Source organism: Antechinus flavipes, chromosome 3, assembly GCF_016432865.1.
Source record: "Antechinus flavipes isolate AdamAnt ecotype Samford, QLD, Australia chromosome 3, AdamAnt_v2, whole genome shotgun sequence".
Lineage (NCBI taxonomy): Eukaryota > Metazoa > Chordata > Mammalia > Dasyuromorphia > Dasyuridae > Antechinus > Antechinus flavipes.
In genome coordinates this window covers 318,148,247-318,172,038 of record NC_067400.1, presented here as the reverse complement: position 1 = coordinate 318,172,038, position 23,792 = coordinate 318,148,247, and the positions used below count along the sequence as shown (strand labels likewise).

Here is a 23,792-nt window from a genome sequence, read left to right as displayed (position 1 = left end):
ATACAACCAGGATTGTGTTGATAAATGTTTAACAACTAGGTCTACAGGGGGAAAAATGCACTATATACATTTTAAAGTTTAATTTGCATTATTAACATTTTCTTCATCACTTTCTAAAGCCTAGAAATCAACAAAATAATATACTTGAGGCCTGAGTTGTACTGTCTACTGATTTTTGAGGTGCAAATATGCATACTCTAAATATAATAATTCACTCTCATGGAGATGATATGAGCTGGTTCCTGCCCATCCCATGACACAGCTAAGTATTCCCCTCACAATATGCCTTGTGTGAGAAATCCTATAGGAAGATGCAAAAAGGTCTGATTCTTGCTCTTGGGGAACATCCAAGCTAATGGATAAGATAGAGGGTCAGCATTGGAAGTAAAACACATTAAGAAATAACTTAACACAGGACACAAACAGAATCGAGAAAGCTTATTCCTAAGATTTTGGGAGAACGTGTCTGTATTAAACCCAGAGAGTGAGCTCACTTTTGGCCCTCACAGCCTACCCTATAAATGTCCATCACCAGCCTAGGACTGTACTATTATACCCCTGCCCACCAGTCACCTGCTGGGTCAGAAGCAATGTGAGGGGATGCTTCATTTTGCTGCAGGATTTTTTTTAACCATGCACAATTTTTGAAAAACATCCAGCTCACAAAACCTCCCATCCTCTGGGGAGCTTTTAAGTATTTGCTTGTTGTGGAGAAATGAGGGGCTGCTTTACTCCTTGGAGAAAGGATAATGAGCTATGATTTATTTCCTCTGGATTTCTCTAAAGCTCCCTCCCTCGTCCCTTCCACCCCCTTCTCTGCCATCAACACATACATTCACAGCCCACTCTCCTATACCCAGCTGAGCTGATCACAATATGCATTATGGGGAAATATGTTATAATATGTTGCATCTCACTCTTTAACCCTGACTTCCACCTCTCTTGACCCTGAGAATCCCTCTGTCTCAAGAGTCATTACAGTCATATATTTAAAGCTAGGAGGGACCTTAGTAACTATCTAATCTAAACTCACTTTATAAATGAGGAACTTTAGGTTTAAAGAGATAAAAGAGAAACCTTGCTCAAAATCCACCCCTGTGACCTTGGAATGGGAGAAGCAGCAAATAATCCCAGGTTTTCTGACGCTATATCTGGCTTTTTTCTCTATCCTAAATAGGGTTTCAAGCTAGAAGGAGCCTTTGTCCTTGATTCCTTTGGTTTTCATAGAATCTCAAATGTGGAAAGCTCAGAGGTTATATAATCCATCCCCAATCTGGATCCTCTCAATAATATCCTTGAGAAATGACTTCCATTTGAAAATCTCTAGCAGAAGTCCTCAAACTTTTTAAATAGGGGGCCAGTTCACTGTCCCTCAGACTGTTGGAGGGCCGGACTATAATAAAAACAAAAACTTTGTTTTGTGGGTTTTTAAATAAAGAAACTTGTGAAAGGGATAAACGTCCTCAGCTGCTGCATCTGGCCCATGGGCCGTAGTTTGAGGACCCCCGACTGGGAACCTCATTATCACCCAAGGCAGCTCATTGCACTTATGGATAGCTCTGGTTGTTAGAAAACATTTCTTTGGAGAGTCAAACCTTCCGCTAAGCAACATCTAACTATTGCTTGTAACACTCAGTGTGTACAATGGAAATCACAATGGATTCAGTCAAAGATCTGGTTTCAAATCTCACTTCTGACTGTGTGATCTTGGGCAAATTATGCATTTTGTCCATTTTCTCATCTGTAAAATGAGAAGGTTGGACTAGATGAGTTCCAGATTTCTGTCCAATTCTAAATCTACTATCTTGTGAACTTGCGAGTCAAAGTCCAGATATTTGATAGCAAGTATCATGGCTCCTTAAGTCATCTCCGATTTCAACGTCATTAGTTCTACAAGCAATTTCGTATGGAGTGTAATGGAGGCTTGGTTCTTTAGCCATCCTGGATGTTTTCCCAGCTCTGGCTTGTCAGTGCACTTCCTAAAATATGGCTCTCAGAGCTGAAGGCAATATTCTAGATGAGAAATTACAAGAGCAGAATAAGACCATTATCTTGCTCATTTTGAGCACCTGCTTCTGTCAATGAAGCCCAAGGCCATCATACTGCACTTTTGACAGGTATTCTAGGAATTGGGACAGGCAGCCTAGCCCAGGAGAGTCTAACAGTACCTTGTGACCCTGGGCAGGTCACAATCTCTCCTGTAATGGGCAACTAAGACTATAAATGCCAGAGGAGTGCTAACCAGCTTCTATAGAGGGAATTTCCCCACCTGGAAGTTCACAATACAAATAAAATCATAAATCCAATCCTTATCCTTGTCCTTATATTAGAATTTCCCTAACTCTACCAGAGGCAACTGAGAATACAGTGGCTAGAGAGTTAGGTCTAAAATTAGGAAGACCTGAATCTAATCTCAGGTAACTAGGCGAATCACTTTAACCTCAGTTCCCTCAACTGTAAAATGGGGATAATAGTAACCCTTACTTCTTGAGCTGTTATGAGGATCAAATGAGATATTTGTAAAGCACTTAGCCCAATGCCTGACACACCATAGATGCTTTATACTCTTTCCTCTAGGATTCCTGGTGAGGGCATTTTGCTACCTTGTATTGGGACCCTGGTCTTTACTCTATATGGATGTATTTAGAAGGACTCTTCCTTGCTTCAGCCTGTTTAATCTAGGAACTGGACAACAGGTGATAGGAATACATGATGGGTTGTTCACTAATAAAAACTTGAGAAGGGAAATTAGGACTTAGTATCAGAATCTGAACCTTAGCTCTGCTATATATTAGCTTTGAGATTTGACAAGTCATTTATTTTCTCTGGATCTCAGTTTCTTCATCTGTAAAAATAGAATTCTTTCCGGTCTCTACTCAGTGTACTTTCCTATGTGGGTGGTTGGCTTAATGACTTTTTAAAAATCAAACTTCAGATGGGACTTGTGAACTTCCAACTAGGACAGCTGTAAAAACTTTGGACTTGGGGACAGGAAGAATGGAGTGGTAAGAATGCTAAATTTGTCCTCCAAGTCAGTGGATTCAAATCCTGCCTGTTACTTGCTTCTTCTGTGATGGCAGATAGTCTGTGACAAGGGGATACTGAAAAAGACTCAAGTTCTCTTCCAGCTCTAATTTTTTTAATAGTTTTTTTTTATTTTTCAAAATATGCAAAGATAGTTTTCAACATTCACCCTTGTGAATTTTTCTCCCTCCCTTTCCTACACCTTCTCCCCTAGACAGCAAGTAGTCCAATATATGTAAAACATATGCAATTCTTCTATACATAATTCCACTTTATCATGTTGCACTAGAGAAATCAGATCAAAAAAGGAAAAATGAGAAAGAAAAGCAAACAAACAACAACAACAAAATGGTGACAGTCCTATGTTGTGATCCATATTCAGTTCCTTCTTCTGGGTGCAGATGGCTCTCTCCATCACAAGTCTATTGGAATTGAAGAGCCTAGTCCATCACATCACATAATCTTGTTGCTAAGTACAATGTTCTCTTGGTTCTACTAACTTCACTTACCAGCTCTAAATTTTGGAAGCTAAAGTGAGACTCTGGAGGATTTCAGCTCATCCAGGGATCTAAATCAGAGGTGGGGGGAGGAGGAATCCCTCTCTGGCTAGATGACCAGAGTCTCCACACCCAGATCAGAGCCATAAGTGATCTTTTATGAACTCCTAGAATGTTTGAACTGAAGAGTATTTCCATTTTACCTGTCATTTTACAGCTAAGTAAACTTCAACCTATAGAAGGAGGTTGATTTTTTTCCAAGATCTCACACAGCTAGTTAATGGCAGGACTGGGATTAGAACAAGGGATCCTCATTCCCATCCCGATGCTCTTTCTAATTATAATCCTTCTGATTTACACAGGTTCAGTCTGGAAGCCCCAGGGATGGGGAATGGAGTATCTCTCTGTAACTGGGTATTTATTTCTTTTTCTGCCCCATCCCATCCCCTGTATCCAGATCTGAAGCCATGGGTCTCTAACTTCACCTACCCTGGAGTTCAAGATTTCTCCCAGATTGCTCTAGACCCCTCCAGGAACCAGCTCATCGTTGGAGCCAGGTAACAGCAAAGGATCTATTAGCAGGTCCCAAGAGAGGAGTGGGATGGGATCTGGAGTAGACAATGAGCTAAAATGAATCAACTAAATTTGTTTTGGGGAGATTCCCAAGGAATTTCCACCCCTAACCACTTATTCATGTGGAGGATGATATAAGGATCTAGAAATTTTCTTCTCCTGTCTCACTTCAGAGTTTTCAGAAACTCTTCTTTTGCAAGAATATTCTGTTTCTGGTGAATACTAGAGTTTCTAATCTGAAAGAAATCAGGCAATAAATAATCAAAGATCTTAAAAAAGGCAATGCTCTTGTTTCCCCTTTTATTCACCCTTCTAGGGTGAATGGAAAACTTACTAGCTGGAAGCTATATACTTCCCAATAGTTCTCCCCTAGAAGATGAAAGATAGGAAGATTCCACTACTGAAAAATATCTTCATATTTTGGAGATGTTTTTCTTTAATCACATATTCTCAAATTCAACAAGTCAGAGCCTTTGACAGTGACTTCCTTTAAAGGTCAAAATACCATCAGGAAAGGTATCAGTCTTTAATACCTTAGTAGAAATTTAGTTTAATCTCATTGCTTTCTACCAAACCTCTAGCCAAGGTCTGAGGGAATAAGAATTTTAATTGACTGGGGAAAGGATGGGGCAAAGGGAAAAGCAGTTTTTAAAAGTGGAAAATTATATGAAGGAAGCAGACCTTGGCTTTGGGTAGCCAGAAGACAACAGGAAGTTACTGAATATTTGAGGTTAGGGAATAAGAACTTCAGAAGATGGGAGGGGAATGAAGAATAGAATTCGGGAGGTGACAATTTTGCTTGAATCTCCCTGCCTCCCAAAGGCAAGATAATAAGCCTTATAAAATACTTTCATCTCATTTATCTATAGAGTTAGGACATGCAAATATTATTATCCTTATTGATATTTTATTTAATATTGATATATATTGTTTCCTTAAGGAAGCAATAGAGGATCAAAGTTGTTAAATGATTTCCCCAAGATTACGTTTATTTACACATGAACCTGTATGGTGTTGTCTTCAGTTCCAAAATAAATAAAATCCACTGTGGTTGTTCTTGATAAACTGCATCATGTTCTGTCCCTAACTGGTTAAATTTCAAGCAACTATGATCTCCTGGGACCCCTTAGAACCTGGAAGAATTAAAGAAATCTAAGTTTTCTTCCTAACTGAATTTGCATTGAAATATTAATCTGAAGGAGTCTTTTGTGCTTCTTGCTTCACTTACCAAAATTGTTAGTTATAGCTCTGTGGCTTGCTCCCTCTCCAGGCCCAGTCCCTCACGGATGCTTGGGTTATAAGCAGCCGTGGTCCCAGGGCTCTGTTGTCCCAGACCACTGCTCAAGAAAGACACCTTGGGCTCCGCCAGAGCAAGAGATTCTCCTCTTGGGATCTGGGATGGGATTGCAGACCCAGCCATTAACTGAGCTTTGTTTCCCTGGACTCAGACTTCACAGTTTATCAGTCATGTAGCTCACCACTTAAAAAAAGATGATGTTTTCCCCTGTCACTGCTTAGGATTGGAGGGGGAGGGGGACAAAGTGAGAGATGTATAGAGAACAGAGTGGGGTTCAAATTAGCATTCTTGGAAATCTCCTCTGTCAGAGACCCTGGGAGAGATAGTGAAGGAAAGGGGCAGCCTAGAGCTGTTTTTTTCCAAAAGAGCCTTTCAGCCTAGTAGCTTCTCCTGAGACTGTGGCAGGAGGCTGCATAAGTGACCCCTTCGAGACCCAGGTCTCCTTTGCTCTGCAAAACCATCAAAGTTCTGAAGTTTGAGGGGTTGCTGAGAATTCTCCCTCACCATCATTTCTATTATTCCTCAAGGATTCGCCTTTTCTAGTCAGGCTTAACCTGGAGAGACCCTCCATGTACTAGGGAACTATTGGAAATGGGCCATCCAGTCTAGATGCAAGGGGATGGCCAGTTTGACTGTTCAAACGCCTTTCCAGGAATCTTGAGTGTTGGGTATATATGTATATGTATATACATGTATGTATATATATATATGCATATTTAATTTTTATTCATTTTAAACTTAAATACAAAAAAAAGAAAAAATAACATTTCCATGTACATAGCAGGACATAAGACAGAATGCAATATAAAACAATACATTTTTATTTTATGAAAACCTACATAATAAATTTTCCATGTTCTTTTCAAAATAATTTTTGTGCTTTTTTCCAGGTTTTATACACACACACAAAGTGTGTGTGTGTGTATATATATGGAGAAAGAGAGAAAGAGAAAGAGGAGAGTGAGAGTTAGAGGATATATGTGTGTGTGTATTTACATATACACACACACATATATATTTGGGGGGGCAATTGGGTGGCTCAATGGAAGGCTATACATTTTAATTTTTTTATTTAAATCATATTTCCTTAAATATTTAATTGCATATTAAATATATTTATTTAAATAAATATTTAAATTTAAGTACTTTTTGAAATTAAACTTGTTCCTTGAGAGTTGGCTGGTTGTGTACCTGGAGGAGATGTGTCAACTCTAGGTAGGTCCTTATTTAAGTTTTTTTTCAATGAATATGATTTCTGATTTCTGCATCTCTTATTTTCACAGGAACTATCTCTTCAGACTCAGCCTTAACAACATCTCTCTCCTTCAGGTACATTCCCTTGTCTCAGCCCAATCCCTTTGTACCGCCTAAAATTCTGTGTGAGCTCTCTGCTTGCATCATCAAGGTTGAGAGCAGGAAAAAACAGGTGGGATGTCCAGGAAATCCCTGAAATTGAATAGGGAATTCTGGCAGGTGTGAATTTTTGGTTCTTTCCTTTCTTCCCTGGAGAATTACTCATTTTGCTTTTCTAGAGTTTTGTTCCAACATATATGGAATGGTACAGGTAGATAGAGTACTAGGTTGTAGAGTATGGAAGATCTGAATTCAAATTCTGCCCTAGACACTTATTTGTGGTGTGATCCTGGAGAAATCAGTTCACCTCTTCTAGCCTCAGTTTCCTCATGTATAAAATTAAGGGATTAAAGTCAAATGCCCCTAAGGTTCTATCCAGCTCTAAATATGATTTTTTTGGTATTTATATCCCCAGTTTCCTGCCACACAATAGGTAGTTAATAAATATTCGTTCATTGATTGATTGATTGAGAGAAATGGGAATATCTTTTTGGTCTTATATTGCTTCCTACAATATGCTAGGGGGCAGCTAGGTGGAAAGAGCACCAAGCCTGGAATCAGGAAGGCTTGAGTTCAAATCCAGCTCAGACACTTAGTAGCTGTGTAACTCTGGGCAATCCACAGTTGCCTCATCTGTAAAATGAGCAGAAGAAAGAAATGACAAGTCATTCCAGTAGCTTTGCCAAGAAAGCCCCAAAATGGAATCAAGAAGAGTTGGCCATGATTGAAAATGATTAAATAATCAGAAATTATGGGAAGTATAATAAAAATAATGACATCAACAACAAAAGCTAACATTTATATAGCACTGTGCTAAACGCTTTATAATTATTATCTCATTTGATCCTCACCACAACCCTGTCAGGTAGGTTATTATTAGCTGTTATTATCCCAGTTTTTCAGATGAGGATCAGAGGCAAACAGAGGTTAAATGGCTCATCACTTAGTCAAATTTGAATTCCAGTCTTCCTCACTCCAGTGTTCTCTCTACAATGACCCCCCCCCCAGTTACTTCTGTTAATAATTACTCCTAACTCCCAGAGTTATTATGAGGATCAAATTATAAAGCACATTGCAAATGTGGTTTACAAGTGCTACTATTATTATTCTTGTTATTATTTCCCCAACATTCTGGATCTTTTCACCTTCATGCTCTTCCTCCTATGCTTGAACAGGCTTCCATCTTCATCTTTGCTGATAGATTTCCTGTCCATCCCTGCTGAATGCTCTCTCTTCCCTGAAGCTTTCTTTGATCTCCTGTGCTTTTTCTCCTTACAGAAAATTTTGGTTTTTGCCTTGTCAGTTCCCTGATCAAATATTGTCTTCAATGATAGTTATCTATGTACCATATTCCTCCACCAGATTGTAAGCTTCATGGGAGTGTCTACTTTATGTGTGTTATTTAAGCCTTATATATTTCCTAGTACAATACTCATACAGTATGAGCTTAATAAATGTTTGTTGAATTGAATACATATATACCTGCATCAACCAAAAGAGATGCTGATGGGAGATGATTGGGGAGCATTTGAAAAGAGGAACAACATGGTCAGCCTGTGCCTTCAGAACATCACTTGGCAGGATATATGGAAGATGATTCTAAATCTAAAATTCTATGATTATCTGACTTTGAGTGAGAAAGGCTCAGAATTTGGGGTTAAAGGGAGAGTTTCTTGGATTTAGGCTTCAGGAACAAGGCACTCATTGTTCATCATTCTTATTTCTCAACTAGCCAATAGTCTATACCACAACTGAGAACTGATAGTAAATTTCATAGCTGGAACAATGGACCTCTTATAGATCAAAAGAACTGGGCATGTGTAGCCTATAGAGGAAAATAATTTGAGACTGTGGGTGGGAGGAGGAACATTAAAAAAACTAATAGGTAGAAATGGATGAGATTTGTTGTTGTCTTTGGCCCCAGAGGGCAGAGCCAAGAAGTATAAGGGGAAGTTTAAGAGATCAATTTAGTTCTGACTTTAAGAAAGACTTCCTAACAATTGGAACTGCCCATAAATAGAACAGGGCTCTTCCTCCTTGGATGGAGGTCTTTAGGAAAAAGCTGGAAAATCACTTGGCAGATAGGAATGGTAGGAATCCCCTTTGTCTATGGTTTTAAGTCCTTTCCAACTCTGAAATCTGCAATTTTGTGATTTTATTTCTCCAAACTCATCTCTTGTTCCTCAAGTGTACAGGAAGGAAGTTGTAATAACACCTCTCTGCTTTTGAACATTTTGCACAGATGGGACGCAAATCTTAAGCAAGAGTGGGAATTCATATTGCTTGGGATGTTATTTTATCATTTCGTTGTTTCTGAGTGGGAATATAATCGTGATATTTATAAATGGAAAGGATATTAGAGATCATTAACTAAAGAGCAGGGGATTGTAGAAAGAATGTTGAATTTGAAGTTAAGGGAACTGAGTTCAGAACCTAGCTCTGCCACTTAATTGCCTGGGTGACTTTGGACAAGGTCCTTCCTCATCCATAAAATGAGATGGTTGGTAGAGTTGATTTCTAAGGTCTCCTTCATATCTATATTTATGGTCAATTATGCCAAGGATTATTAGCCTTAATTATATGATTGATCTCCTTGGCAGTCTGGTGAGTTCTTTGAACAGCCCTCTTTCTGGAACAATATTTTTAAATAATTGAAGAAAAATTTAAATTTCAGATAGAAGTTAATGAAAATAATGATGCAATTGTTTCCCACCTAAATTCAATGATCCTCTAAGACACTAGAGAATCTTTGATCTAATCCGTTTCTCTCATTTGACCAACAAGGCAACTAAGGGCCAGACAGGGGAAATTACTTTTTTTCAAAGTTAAACAGAAAAATGGCAAAACTCCAAAGCCAATGCTCTTTGCCCCACGCCATACTGCCTCAGTTATATTCTAAACACTTCTATGGCATCCTTCCCCTCCACTTCTATGATCTCTCTCTGTTCATAATATCATCATTATCATTGACCCAGCATTAGTAGATATTAAATGTCTACTCTGTCACAGGCACTGCAATGGGTGGCAGAGATACCAAGACAAAAATAAAATAGTTCCTACCCTCAAGGAGCTTTTATTTCTACTGGTAGCTGAAAGGGGAACAAAATGCATACAGAGAGACTCTGTCCCAAATATTCTCTTAACTCAACAGCAGATTTTTTCCCCTTATTTCATTGATATAGGGAACTCTTAAATGATGAAAGTCCCTCTGTTAATGCATATAAGTACCTTCTTTGCAATTCATAACTATAAAGGTTTGCCTAGATCACTGAAAAGTTGTCTTTTTTGCCCCAAATCACTCATTCATTGTGTGCCAGAGGCAAGAATTGAACTCGGTTTTTCTTGGCTCCATCGTCAACTCTATCCACTACCTCCTCCTTCCCTCGTTGCCTTTGTTCACCAAGAAAAAAATTCAAAATATATAATAGCTAATTTTGATGGGAATGAGGAGAGGGCACCAAGGAATAGTTAAATGGAACAGTACATACATTGCTGGATCTAGAGTCAGGAAGATCTGAATTCAATTCCATCCTTAGACACTTATTAGCTGGGTGACCCTGATTAAAACACTTAATCTCTGTTTGCCTCAGCTTCCTTAACTGTAAAATGAAGATAATAATAGCTCTTACCTCCTTGGGTTGTTGTGAGGATAAACTGAGATAACATTTGTAAAGTACTTTGCAAACTTCAAAGTAAAAATGTTAGCTGTTATTATTTAATTGGAGGGATAAAGGAAGATTCTAGTAACAGAAGTGATCAGAATATTTAGAAAATGATCAGGAAGCAATAATATTTATTCTAAGCCATCCTAAATGTAAAGAATCCAGATAATGCTCAGCATTGGGTTTCAAAAGGAAAGCTGGCTGGACATCCCTATGTGTTCATAACACATTTTGGGATCCAGATTTTTAACCTAACATACCACAGCTGCTATGACTGTCCCACAGCAGAAGTGGAGAGAAAGTAGATCTTAAAGACCCCAGGCAAGTAATTAAGCCTTCTCTCCATAGGAAGGCAGGGGCTATGGATGGACTCCTGCTTTTCCAAGCAATGCATTCTTGGAACCATATTTGAAAGCAGAGCACCCTAAGGCAAAGTTCTGACTGTTCTCATGTGAATGTGTGGGGCTGCCTTAGTCCATTCAGTAGAAAGAATTGGACGGGAAGGTAAAAATGAAATATAAAACAGCGAAAAGTTGGACCCTCCCCTGTTCCAATGGCTAACAAGCAAACTTGTGTGTGTGGTTAGGCAGCCAGGAGGGATACAAACAGCCTCAGAGATGATTCTTCCTGAAAAGCTGTCATGAGAATGCATATCCTTCAGATTCCACAAATAAAATCTGCCATCAGTCCCACAAAACAAACCTGCCTGATCTCAGAACTGAGGTGATTTTCATTCAAAGAGGAGAGAGCTTCAAGGGACATTGTAAAAATCATCTAGGCTCAGGATTCTTTTTTTAAAAATAGTATTTTATTTTTCTAAATACATGCAAAGGTACTTTTCAAAATTCACTTTTGCAAAACCTTGACTTCCAAAAGTTTTCTCTCACTCTCTCCTTCCCCCTTCCCCAAGACAGTAAGCAATTCAGTATAGGTTAAACATGTGCAATTTTCTAAATGTATTCTATATTTATAATACACAAGAGGAATCTAATCAAAAGGGGAAAAAAAGAAGAGAATAAACAACTTTAACAAAAAACAAAAAAAGGTGAAAATAATATAATTTGATCTACATTCAGTCTTCATAATTCTCTCTGGATGTAGATGACCTTTCTTTTTTATTTTTATTATTTTAGCTTTTTATTTACAAGATATATGCATGGGTAATTTTACAGCATTGACAATTGCAAAATCTTTTGTTACAATTTTTCCCCTCCTTCCCCTCACCCCCTCCCCAAGATGGCAGGATGACCAATACATGTTAAATATGTTAAAGTATAAATTAAATATAAAATAAGTATACATGTCCAAACTGTTATTTTGCTGTACAAAAAGAATCAGATTCTGAAATAGTGTACAATTAGCCTGTGAAGGAAATCCAAAATGCAGGCAGACAAAAATATAGGGATTGGGAATTTTATGTAATGGTTCATAGTCATCTCCCAGAGTTCTTTTGCTGGATGTAACTGGTTCAGTTCATTACTGCTCCATTGGAACTGATTTGGTTCATCTCATTGTTGAGGATGGCCACGTCCATTAGAATTGATCTTCATATAGTATTGTTGTTGAAGTATATAATGATCAGCTGGTCCTGCTCATTTCACTCAGCAGTGGATGACTTTTCTATCCCAAGCATGTGGGAATTGTCTTGGATCATTGTATTGCTGAGAAGAGCTAAGTTTATCACAGTTGATCATCACATAATCTTGCTGTTACTGTGCACAGTATTCTCCAGGTTCTGCTCACTTCACTCAGCATTGGTTCATATAAATCTTTCCTGTCTTTTCTAAAATCAGCCTGCTCATCATTTCTTATAGAACAATAATTCTATTATATTCATATGCCATAACTTTTTCAGCTATTCCCTCACGCAATTTCCAGTTCCTTTAGGGTCACTTTTCTTAACCTTTTTTTTTAATGTCAGGGATTTCTTTTGTCAGTATGTCCCAATTTATGAAACTCTTTGTAGAAAAATGTTTTTAAATGCCTGATACATAGTATTACCAAAAAAATCAATTATACTGCAGTCTGGTTATGAAAATATTTTTAAGTTCCTAGATCTTTCTTCTAATCCATTGCTCCTCTACCTCTCTCTAGAAGGAAGCAAGCATTTATTAAATGCCTACCATGTGCCAGACACTATATTGTAGAAAGGTGCTATAGAAATATCTCATTTGTTCCTCAGAAGTAAGTTCTATTATTATCCCCATTTTACAGATGGACAAACTGATAAATGTCTGAGGCTGAATTTGAACTCTGATCCTCCTGAGTGCAGGCCCACCTGCCTCTGCCTTCCCCTCCTTCAAGACATTCTTAAGTGAAGGGACTGACTTGTCCACATAACTAATAAGCCCTCTGACTCCAAGTCCAGAGCATTTTCTACTAGCCTGCATACCCTGCCTTTCTTCTCCAGCCCCAGGGCCATCTCCATCATCCTGATTTCTATCTGGCCCCTGGACCTAGAGGGCTCTGGAGGGGAAAGTGAGGCAGGTGATCTTGCCCAGCCCTTCCTCATTCCCTCCCTTAAATCCAGTTCATTGACATATGGTATCAACTTCCTGATGTCCTGGTCCTCTTTGAGAACAAAGCATAAACAACAATAGTTTCTGACCCCCTACGAGGGGATTTCCAAGAAGACCATAGGCATCCTGTCTGCCAGACTGTTCCCATTACTTCCTTCAAAGCACTTAGCTCAAAATTGACTTCCTCCAAAATGCCTTTACTGATTATTTGCAATCTAGTCTCATCACTGGTACTTAGTGTCTATAACAGCCATTTGGGAAGAATCCTTACCCAGATGTTCTAGGGGACAGACTGCTTGGCTCCCCATCAATCAACAATTATTTCCTGGGCCTCTGCAGGATGTCTGACCCCATGTTGGATGCTTTGGGGGATGCAAGAGAAAGTATAGAATGGGGCCCCTTCCCATAAGGAGCTGACTGCCTGATTGCTGTTTTTTAGATCTTGATTATTTTTCTTTCTTTCTTTTTTTTTTTTTTTTAGTAAAACTTTTTATTTTCAAAATATATACACGGATAATTTTACAACATTGACCCTTGCAAAACCTTGTGTTCCAAATTTTTAGATCTTGATTATTTAAAAATATATATTTTAATGTTTTATTGTTGAACATTGTTTTATCAGATCCTACAAACCCCAGGATACTGCCATATAATGTATGGTCCACCAAAGCAGTGAAATAAAATAACATTAAGAGTGCGACTGAGCCTGAGAGGCCCTCTGACCTTATACTCTTGTTTTTCTCCATTTGTTAAAAGAAAGGATAGGCATACTGACAGCCCAGATGGGAAGACAAGATCCACAAGGAAGAATTGGAGAGCAACATAAGGCAGCATATAATAAAGCTCTCTGCTTCAGTCATTCACAAGTTCACAGATTTAGAACTAGAAAGGACCTTTGAAATCATTTGTTGTCCACTTTCCTCATTGTATTCTATTTTTTAAATAATGTTTTATTTAAGGTTTTTAAAAAAAAACTTACTGTTGCTTCCTAATGATTTTTCTTCTTCTTTCCTAACCTTCCCTCTCCTCCTTACTAATGAATAAAAATAATCAAACAAAATCAATTGGCATTGGCCACATAGGACAATTCATGCCTTTTTCTACTCTCATAGTCCTCTTCTTTGGTACCAGTCCTCTGAAGTCATGATCCACTACTGCATTGATCAAAATTCTAAACTTTCCATGAGGAATTATATTATTGTGGTCAGCTTATAACTTATTCTCCTTATTCTGATTGCTTTGTCCTATGTCAGTTCATCTAAGTCTTTCCCACCTTTCTCTAAATTTTCCATTTTCATCAGTTCTTTTTGTATAAGACTCTATTAAATCCAAATGCTACTATTTGTGTAGCTTCTCAGTGGATAATCAGTCAGCATTTATTAAGCACTTACTATATGCCAGTCATTGTGCTAAGTTCTGGGGATCCAAAAAAAGGCAAAGGACAGTCTCTGCCCACAAGGGATTTACACTCTAATGGAGAAAACAACATGTCAACAACATATACAAAGCAAACTATATACAGGATAAAAAAAGAAGTAACTAAAAGAGGGAAGGCCCTGCAGAAGGATTCCTCTAGAAAGTAGGATTTTAGTTGGAATTTAAAGCAAATGAAGGATGTTAGTAATTGAAGAGGAAAAGAGGCACGGGGATAGCCAGAAAAAAAGCCAAGAGATAGAGTGTCTTGTTTGTGAAACAACCACTACAAATGATATACAAACAAATAAATGTGTGTATGTATTTACACATAGTTAAATAAATGCCATGTATGTCATATACTTACATATATCTATACACATTTGTATAAATACATGTATATTGTATAAATACATGCATATACATATATACCCACATATGTCTGTGTATACATAAAATTTCTCTTTATTTTCTACTTCCTTAGGGGTATTACCTAGCAATACTATACTTGGTCAAAAGGTATATGTAACTTGTTGAATTTTTTCATATAATTCCAAATTGTGTTCTAGAACAGTTGGACCACTTCACAGCTCTACAAACAAAGTATTAGCTTTCCAGTGTTTCCTTCCTACTCACAGTTACCATTTTTGTCTTTTGTCATCTCTGCCAGTCTTAAAGGTGTAAGGGGTAAAAAACTCTGAGTTGTTTCAATTTGCATTTCCCTTATTTGTACTAATTTGGGACATATGACTTTGGATCACTTGCCCTTTTCTTTAAAAAAAAAACCTGATAGTTCATATTTTCTGAGCATTTATATATTGTGGAGTCCCTCTTTTTCTTATATGTCCATATCAATTTCCCATTGATCTTGTTTTTGAGACCTTTAGCAGAGATATTTGCTACAAAATTTCCTTTTTCCTCATAACTGCTTTTCTTCTAGCTTCATTGATTCTGTTTTTACAGAAGTTTTCCAATTTTATGTAACTGAAATTGTCCATCATATCTTTTATGATCACTTCTATCCCTTGCTCTTCATTTCACTGATGAGGAAACTTATAGGGCCCAGTATTGTTAAGCAATCTGTGCAAATTTACACAGGTTATTGATAGAGCTGGGATATGAACCCCAGATCCTCTGACTCCGAATGCAATTCAGTAGGAGTTAGAGATGGGAGAGATCAGGCTAGAGGGATTTATTGGGACTACCTTTCTTCTCTATGTCTTGGCTGCAAGGAAGACCATAGTCCCTTCTGTTTCTGGTAGGTAACTCAGTGTGTGGAAGCTTCTTAGCTGGATGGAAGTAGGGATCAAAGTACTGAGGAGAAAGTGTAAGAAAATGGAAAATGGGATGACTGGGTACATTTTAAGGGAGAGACATAGAGTGACCAAGTCAAATTGCAAAGCAAAATGTCAGTAATTATGTCTTAGGTTGCCAAATATTTCAAGTGCATGGAAACACGGCATCAATTTGGTAATATTCAACAGGAACCAAAATGGTCCCACATTTGTTGATGACTCCTATTTTAGGACCTTAAGTACTTACTATTGTGTCAACCTGGACAAGTCACTTGATAAAATGGCAAGCCAGTATCTTTGCCACGAAAATCCCACATGTCAGAATCAGCATACTGTGGTCTTGTCAGTATGCTGTCAAATACATTGAACAGCAATAATTAGATTGTAAGGTAGGGAGAGGGAAGAAAGTGGAGAAGACAAAGAAGACTATAAGCTCCTGGAAGGTAAATTCTAAACTTTGTATCTTTCCCAGTCCTTAATATAGTTCTTAATAAATGTTTATCCAATACACAAAAGCACTTAATAAATGTTTATTTAATGTGGGGAGGTGGGGGAAGAGGAAAAGGAATCCTTAATTAATTCTGGAATTTAACTCCCTTAAATGAGTATGTGTTCACTTATTCCCGGGCTCCAGATTCTGTCCAGAGCAGAGAGTTTAATCCAAGAACTCATGGCCATTTTAGCCAAAGATTTTAAAAATCCAAGAACTCATGGTCATTTTAGCCAGAGATTATCCAGAGATTTTAATCCAAGAACTCATGGCCATTTTAGCCTCATCCAGAAATCCTCACACACACCCTGCATCCCTACATTCTCTGTCCTTCTACTGCAAACAAATGTTTGTCTTGATTTAGGCACCTAAGTGAGCCTGTTCTGTTTGTGGGGCATTCTGGTCTGCTGCTTCCCTATGAAACACTTGTCCTGGTGCAGATACCACATCAGGGTGGTTATTCTTTTCTGCCTCCCTTATACATCTTTTCTGCATGCATCCTGGCTTGCCTTCTTATTCTGAATCTTTTTATTTAAGTCTTTCCCATGTTTCTTTAAATTCCTCTTATGGGCATTTTTATGGCACAATAATATTCCATTATATTTACATGTCACAATTTGTTTAATCACTTCTCAGTAGACCTGTGTGTTTGCTTTTTTTCCCCAATTTCTTTGTTTGTTTTTTGCTTCCAAGCAAAGGGCCTCCTATGCCCCTTAGACATAGGCCCAGGATTATTGTACAGTCAGATTGCTAGATAATAGAGTAAAGGAAATTTAGTGATTTTTTCATATAATTCCAAACTGATTACCTAAATGATTGGACTAGTTTACAATTCAATAACATTGTATTAATCTACATATCTTTCCATCCCTTTAACATTATCTCTTTAAATTTTTAAAAATAATCTTTGTCAATTTTCTGGGTGTGAGATAAAACCTGAATTGTTTCAATTCAAGAAAGTGAGTTGAAATTTTGTTTCAAATTCCTATTTTTGTCATTCTGGATGAGTCACTTAATTTCTTTCAGCCTTAGTTTTTTCATCTGTCAAATGGGGATAATAATAGCACCTATTTCACAGAGTTAACTGTAAGGATCAAACAAGAGAACTTATGTAAAGAGCTTTGCAGACCTTAATGCACTGTATAAATTCTAGTTACTATTATTTAGAGTAATACCAAGATGAGGTCAAAATGGGTACATGATTTAGACATAAAGGATGATACTTTAAGGAAATCAGGAGAGCAAGGGATAGTTTACCTGTCAGATCTTTAGAGAAGAGAGGAATTTATAACAAAACAAGAACTATAGAACATTATGAAATGTAAAATGGATAATTTTGATTACATTAAGTTAAAACATTTTTGCATAAAACCAATGCAATTAAGATTAGAAGGGAAGCAGAACGCTGAGAAACAATTTTTGTAAACAATGATTCTGATAAAGGCCTCATTTTAAAAATATATATAGAACTGAGTCAAGTTTATAAGAATACAAATCATTTCCCAATTGATAAATAATGAAGAGATATGAACAGAAAATTTTCAGATGGGGAAATTAAAGACATTTCTAGGCATATGAAAAAATGCTATAAATCCCTATTAACTAGGGAAATGCAAATTAAAACAACTTTGAGGTATCACTTCACAGCTATCTGATTGGCTAAGATGACAGGAAAAGATAATGATAATGTCGGAGGGGATGTGGGAAAACTGGGACACTAATGCATTGTTAGTGGAATTATGAACTGATTCAGTAATTTTGGAAAACAATTTGAAACTATGCCCAAAGGGCTATAAAACTACATATTTCCTTGCACCCAACAGTGCCACTACTGGGTCTATATCCCAAAGTGATCATAAGAGAAGGAATAGGATCCACATGTGCACAAATGTTTAGAGCATCTCTTTTTGTGGTAGCAAAGAATTAGAATGTGAGGGGAATTGCTTGGGGAATTGGGGAATGCCTGAATGAGTTATGGTATATAAATGTAATGGAATATTATGATTCTATAAGGAATAATCAGCAGGCTGATTTCAGAAAAGCCTGGAAAGACTTAAATAAATTAATGTTGAGTGAAATGAACAGAATTAGGAAAACATTGTACACAGCAACCACAAGATTGTGTGATGCTCAACTGTGATAAACCTGACTCTTTTCAGCAATTCAGTGATTCAAGGCAATTCCAATAAACTTTGGATGGAAAAGGCCATTTGTATCTAGAGAGAGAACTATAGATACTGAATTTGGATTGAAATGTTATTTTCACTTTTTTTTCTTCTGTTTTTTTCTTTCTTATAATTTTTCCTTCTTCCTCACCCAACACGACTCATATAGAAATATGTTTAAAAAATGAATGCACATATGTAACCTATTTTTTTTATTTTTAAAAAGCACACACACCAAAAACCCTATTATTTAGTCTTTTATATGATTGTTGTTAGATGATCATATGTTTATATGATCATTTTTCTGTTCATTGCTTTTGACCAGATATTTATCTGTTGTCTTTCTTGTCTTTAAAAGGTTTTCAGGGGAGTCTTCCAATTTCCCTTCATATTCTACAGATATAATGATTAGGAGCATCAGGCCCCTAATTTCCCCCTTCTCTCTCAGTTAATACATACGTTTAACACTGGGATGTCTTTCTTTTCTTCCCTAGGCTACCGAATGGAGCTCTAATGAGGAAACACGCAAGTCCTGCCAAAGTAAAGGGAAGACTGAAGTATGTGGCCAAACTAAACCCTAGGCATCCTTCTCCCCCACCCCCTCTCATTGGGAAGAATACTTTGCATATCCAAAGGCTCAAAGTAGGGGTATAACAATGTCTGAGATGGAAGCGATCTGAGAGGAAAAGACTGTGGCGTTTGGAAAAACCTGATAAATGAAATAGAAAATCCACCACGCTGTTGAATGCTGGGTATTTTAAAATTTCTCAGGGATTTGCGGTGATCTGTGAATTAGACTGAACTGCTGAGCCCGCCCCAATCCACCTAGAAAGGATGGGCAGAGATTTTGCCAGTATCCCCAGCCTTTTGAAGAATGCCTCACACATAATGGGTTCTTAATCAATGCTTACGGATTGACTGACTGCTTAATGGATTTTTTCCCTGTCCTCTGGCAGGAGGAGTGTCAGAACTATGTTCGGGTCTTGATCGTGTCCGGCAGGAAGGTTTTCACGTGTGGTACCAATGCCTTCTCTCCTGTGTGTTCCAGTAGGCAGGTGAGGGGGCTTTTGAGTGAGGGAGGCTATGAGTGGTTGAGCTATATCCCAGCACTATGTCCACGGGCTAGTTTCTTGGTTGGGGAAAGTCACTAACGAGGGTCCTCCCATTTGGGTTACTGATCCCCTGGAGAAAACAGAAGCTAGGGCCATCCTGAGCTATGAACTACAAAGATTAGCGTGGACCTCAAGGTTCATATGGGTACCAAGGGGGTGCTCAGAGTGGTTCAGGTGGGTTTATAAGCACAAGGTCAGAGGAAAGTTAGCAAACTAACTGGGGAAAAGAAACCACAGCTCACAACCGTGATCCCGGACAGAGCGAAGTCCCTCTTTCCCCATAATACGTACCCTCGCTCCCCATGGTACCCTTTCGGCTCTTCTCCATCTGGTTCTCTCCCTCCGCTTCCTCCCCAGGCAGGGAACCTCAGCCGGACAATTGAAAAGATCAACGGTGTGGCCCGCTGCCCCTATGATCCCAGACACAATTCCACCGCCGTGATCTCGGAGCAGGGTGAGCTGTACGCCGCCACTGTCATTGACTTCTCCGGCCGGGACCCTGCCATCTACCGCAGCCTGGGCAGCGGACCGCCTCTCCGCACTGCTCAGTATAACTCCAAGTGGCTCAATGGTATGCACTATCCCCAGCCCTAGAGCGTGGGGGTTCCATCCCCTTTTCTCATCTTCCTTACATGCTTGAGGAACGTATTCATAGATTTTTTTTTAAGCCCACAACAACAACAACAAAAAAAAACATAACTGATATTCAGAGATAAGCAGCTTGGGGATTGCTGTATATTAGGAGTAGTATCAAGGACCAAAATGTCCTCAGAATCTCGAATGTTGGCCAGGTCACAAAGTGGACAAAGAATAGGGAGGGCAATATTCAAAAACATATTAGGAAAGAAATTTAGAAAGATTCTTTTCAGAAAGTCACCAATGTAAGTCAAGAGAACAAGCATTTATTATTTTTTTGTTTTGTTTTAAATTTTAATATATTTTAATATTCATTTTAAAATTTTTGAGTTGTTTCCCATCTCTACCCCAGGCCCTCTTCCATTCATTGAGAAGGCAAGCAGTATGATTTCAGTTATATATATAAAGTCATGCCAAACATATTTCCATATTAGCCACATTGGGATAAAAAAAGCAAGAAAAATAAAAAGAAAAACAATATGCTTCAATCTACACTCAAAGTTCATTAGTTCTCTCCCTCTGGACCTTTTTGGACTTGTCATAGATCATTGCATTGATCTTTCCCAATTGATCATCATTACTTTGTGAGTAAGCATTTATTATAGGAAAGGGTTCCTTCCCCCCTTTTCTCTCCTACCATTATCATTATCCTCTGTGTGATTCATTCCAAGTTGGTGATATGAGCTTGGGGAATTTTGATAGCTAACTTAATCTTGAGGAAGGAAGATACTTGGGGTGGTAGTAAGATCTCTGTCAGAATGCAGTATGGCACAATGGAAAGAATTCTAGCTCTGGAGTCAGAGGAACTTAGTTTAAATTCTGACATTGTATGATTTTGGATAAACCAATTAAATCTCCCTGGATATTAGTTTCCTTATCTGTAAAATGATTTGATGGTCTCTGAAGTTCCTTCTGGCTCAAAAGTTATCATATAATACAAGTATAACCTGACATAGTACAGAATAATATAATATAGTATAACAAGGGTTAGTATAGTATAGTATCTAATATATGATTTTGGATAAATCATTTAAATCTCTCTGGATATTAGTTTCCTTATCTATAAAATGACTTTATGGTCTCTGAAGTCCCTTTTAGCTCAAGAGATATCATATAATATAATTATTATGATAGAGTATAGAATAATATAGTATAACAAGGTATAGTATAGCATAGCATAGTATAGTATAGTATATGATATAGTATACCATAGTAATAGTATAGTATAGTATATCGTATACTATAGTAATAGTATAATATAGTATGATATGATATAGTATACCATAGTATAATATAGTATAGCATAGCATAACAACAAAGTATAACAACCATGATCCCGGACAGAGCGAAGTCCCTCTTTCCCCATAATACGTACCCTGTCAGCTTAACGTAACATAGTATAGTATAACATAATACAGTAACACGGTATAGTATAGCAAATATAATCTAGCTACATTAAAATCTATAACAACTTGATATATTATAATCTATCTTACATCACAGTCTACATAATATCATACCTAGCTACAGTATAATCTGTAATATAGTATCTGGCTAGAGCTAGCCATTATAATACAGTATCTACTTCTAGAGCTATAATAGGTTAAGGAATCCTCCCATCTAGGACCCTCTCATTTACACCCCCTTTCTCTCCATATGTTTGATTTCCCTCCTCTTCCTCCCTTGAACTTTCCCAGAGCCAAATTTTGTGGCTGCTTATGACATCGGGCTGTTTGCCTACTTCTTCCTGCGAGAGAACGCTGTGGAGCATGACTGTGGGCGCACTGTCTATTCACGTGTGGCCCGCGTGTGCAAGAATGATGTGGGGGGGCGCTTCCTGCTGGAGGACACGTGGACCACCTTCATGAAGGCACGGCTGAATTGCTCCCGCCCAGGGGAGATCCCATTCTACTACAACGAACTCCAGAGCGCCTTCCATCTTCCTGAGCAGGACCTAGTCTATGGTGTCTTCACCACTAATGTGTGAGTTCCTGTATTTCCCCATCCCATTGGCCTTTAGAACTCCTGACTTTAGTCTATCGCCCATATCCCAAGATGGAGAGAATAAACTAACATTTTTTTACCTTCAACCCTGGAAGGAAGAAAAAACCCAAATATTTATTAAACTCCTATTATGTGCCAAGTGCTGTGCCCTCAACCTAGAAAGGAGGGAAAGAAACAAACATTTATTAAGTTCCTATTATGTTCCAAGCACTGAATTCTCAGCCCAGGAAGAAGGGAAGGAAACAAACATTTGTCAGGCTTTTATTATGTGCCAGACACTTTACTGTAAACTTGGGGAAGGAAAAAAACACATTAAACTCCTACTATGTGTCAGATGCTGTGCCCTCAGCCTAGAAAGAAAGGAAAGAAACAAACATTTATTAAGTTCCTACTATGTTCCAGGCACTGAATTCTCAGCCCAGGAAGAAGGGAAGGAAACAGACATTTGTCAGGCTTTTATTATGTGCCAGGCATTTCACTGTAAATGTGGGGAAGAAAAAAGCCACATTAAACTCCTACTATGTGCTAGAAGCTACACCAAGCACTTTACAAATATTGTCTTATTTGACTCTCACAACACTCCTGGGAAGGAAGCACTATTATGGCAAACAGATTCAGTAACTTAGTTTCTTGCACTAGTGCTCTCTGTACCATACCAAGCTTCACACAGATTAAAGAATGAATGCTGAGAAAATGTCTTTGGATTTCATATTTAGGTGGTCACCACCAGCCTTCAAGAGAGCAGTTTTAGTAGCCGTGTTTGGGAATGGAAGGCAGATTGCAAGGTGTTAGAGTAAAGTGGGCGGTGAGGAAATAGCAGCAGTGATGTGGTGATGGTCTTCTCTTTGGAGAAGTTTGTCAGGAGAAAAAGAAGTGTCTAGTTGGAGGGACTAGCAGAGTTGGGAGAAGCTATTCTTAGCATGGGGGAGACCCTGCTTGTAGCAGACGGGAAGGAGCCAGGCAGTGTGAAGGGAGAAACTGGAGATGCAGAAGGAGAAGATGATAATTGCTAGAGGGAAGTCCCTGAGGAACAGAGAAGATGCTATAGAATCAAGAACACAGGTGGGGGAGGTGCAAAGGAGAAGGGATACCTCTTCATTCCAGAAAAGAAGAAAAGATATGAGAGTGGATAAGGATATAGACAAACTTTGAGATGAAGATGTTGTTGATCAATCATTTCAGTCATATCTGACTCTTCTGGGTTTTTGTTTTTGTTTTTGTTTTTTGTTTTTTTATCAAAAACATAGGAGTAGTTTGCCATTTCCTTCTCCAGCTCATTTTACAGTTGAGGAAACTGTGTTTGAGGCTAGATTTGAATTCAGGAAGACAAATCTATCCTCTGAGATTGAAAAAGAGATGTATTTAGTGGGAAAGAAGAAAATTTCCAGGATCATAGAAATCTAAGGGCCATAAGGGACCTTAGATAGGCAAGCTAGGTTATATTATATGTTATATTATGTGTCCAAGACTGCACAACTAGCAGGTGACAAAAGGAAAATTTGACCTCAGGTCCTCTGACTTTTAAGTCAGTTTTAATTCCACCATACCATAGTGCTTCTTTTTTAAAAAAAAAAATTATTTAATATTTTTATTTTCTCCAATTAAATATAAAATCAATTTTTAGCATTTGTTTTTTTAAATTATGAGTTCCAAATTCTCCCCTTCCTCCCTTATTGAGGAAGCAAGCAGTTTGACAGTGGTTATATATGTTTCTTTTTAGAACTCATGGTCTAATGGTCTTACTTAATCAGC

The 23,792-nt window shown here is 38.0% G+C and overlaps 1 protein-coding gene across 3 annotated transcripts in view; it reads left to right on the top strand.

The window, feature by feature from the left end:
- The window catches only part of SEMA5B (semaphorin 5B), a 190,338-nt gene that overhangs the window by 138,102 nt on the left and 28,444 nt on the right, over positions 1 to 23,792 (top strand). For all 3 annotated transcript variants that reach the window (XM_051985411.1, XM_051985409.1, XM_051985410.1), the window contains 6 exons: positions 3,979 to 4,078; positions 6,675 to 6,720; positions 18,783 to 18,845; positions 19,245 to 19,343; positions 19,758 to 19,971; positions 21,734 to 22,019. In XM_051985411.1, the coding sequence (XP_051841371.1) occupies positions 3,979 to 4,078; positions 6,675 to 6,720; positions 18,783 to 18,845; positions 19,245 to 19,343; positions 19,758 to 19,971; positions 21,734 to 22,019 (808 nt within the window). The remainder of the gene's footprint in view (positions 1 to 3,978; positions 4,079 to 6,674; positions 6,721 to 18,782; positions 18,846 to 19,244; positions 19,344 to 19,757; positions 19,972 to 21,733; positions 22,020 to 23,792) is intronic.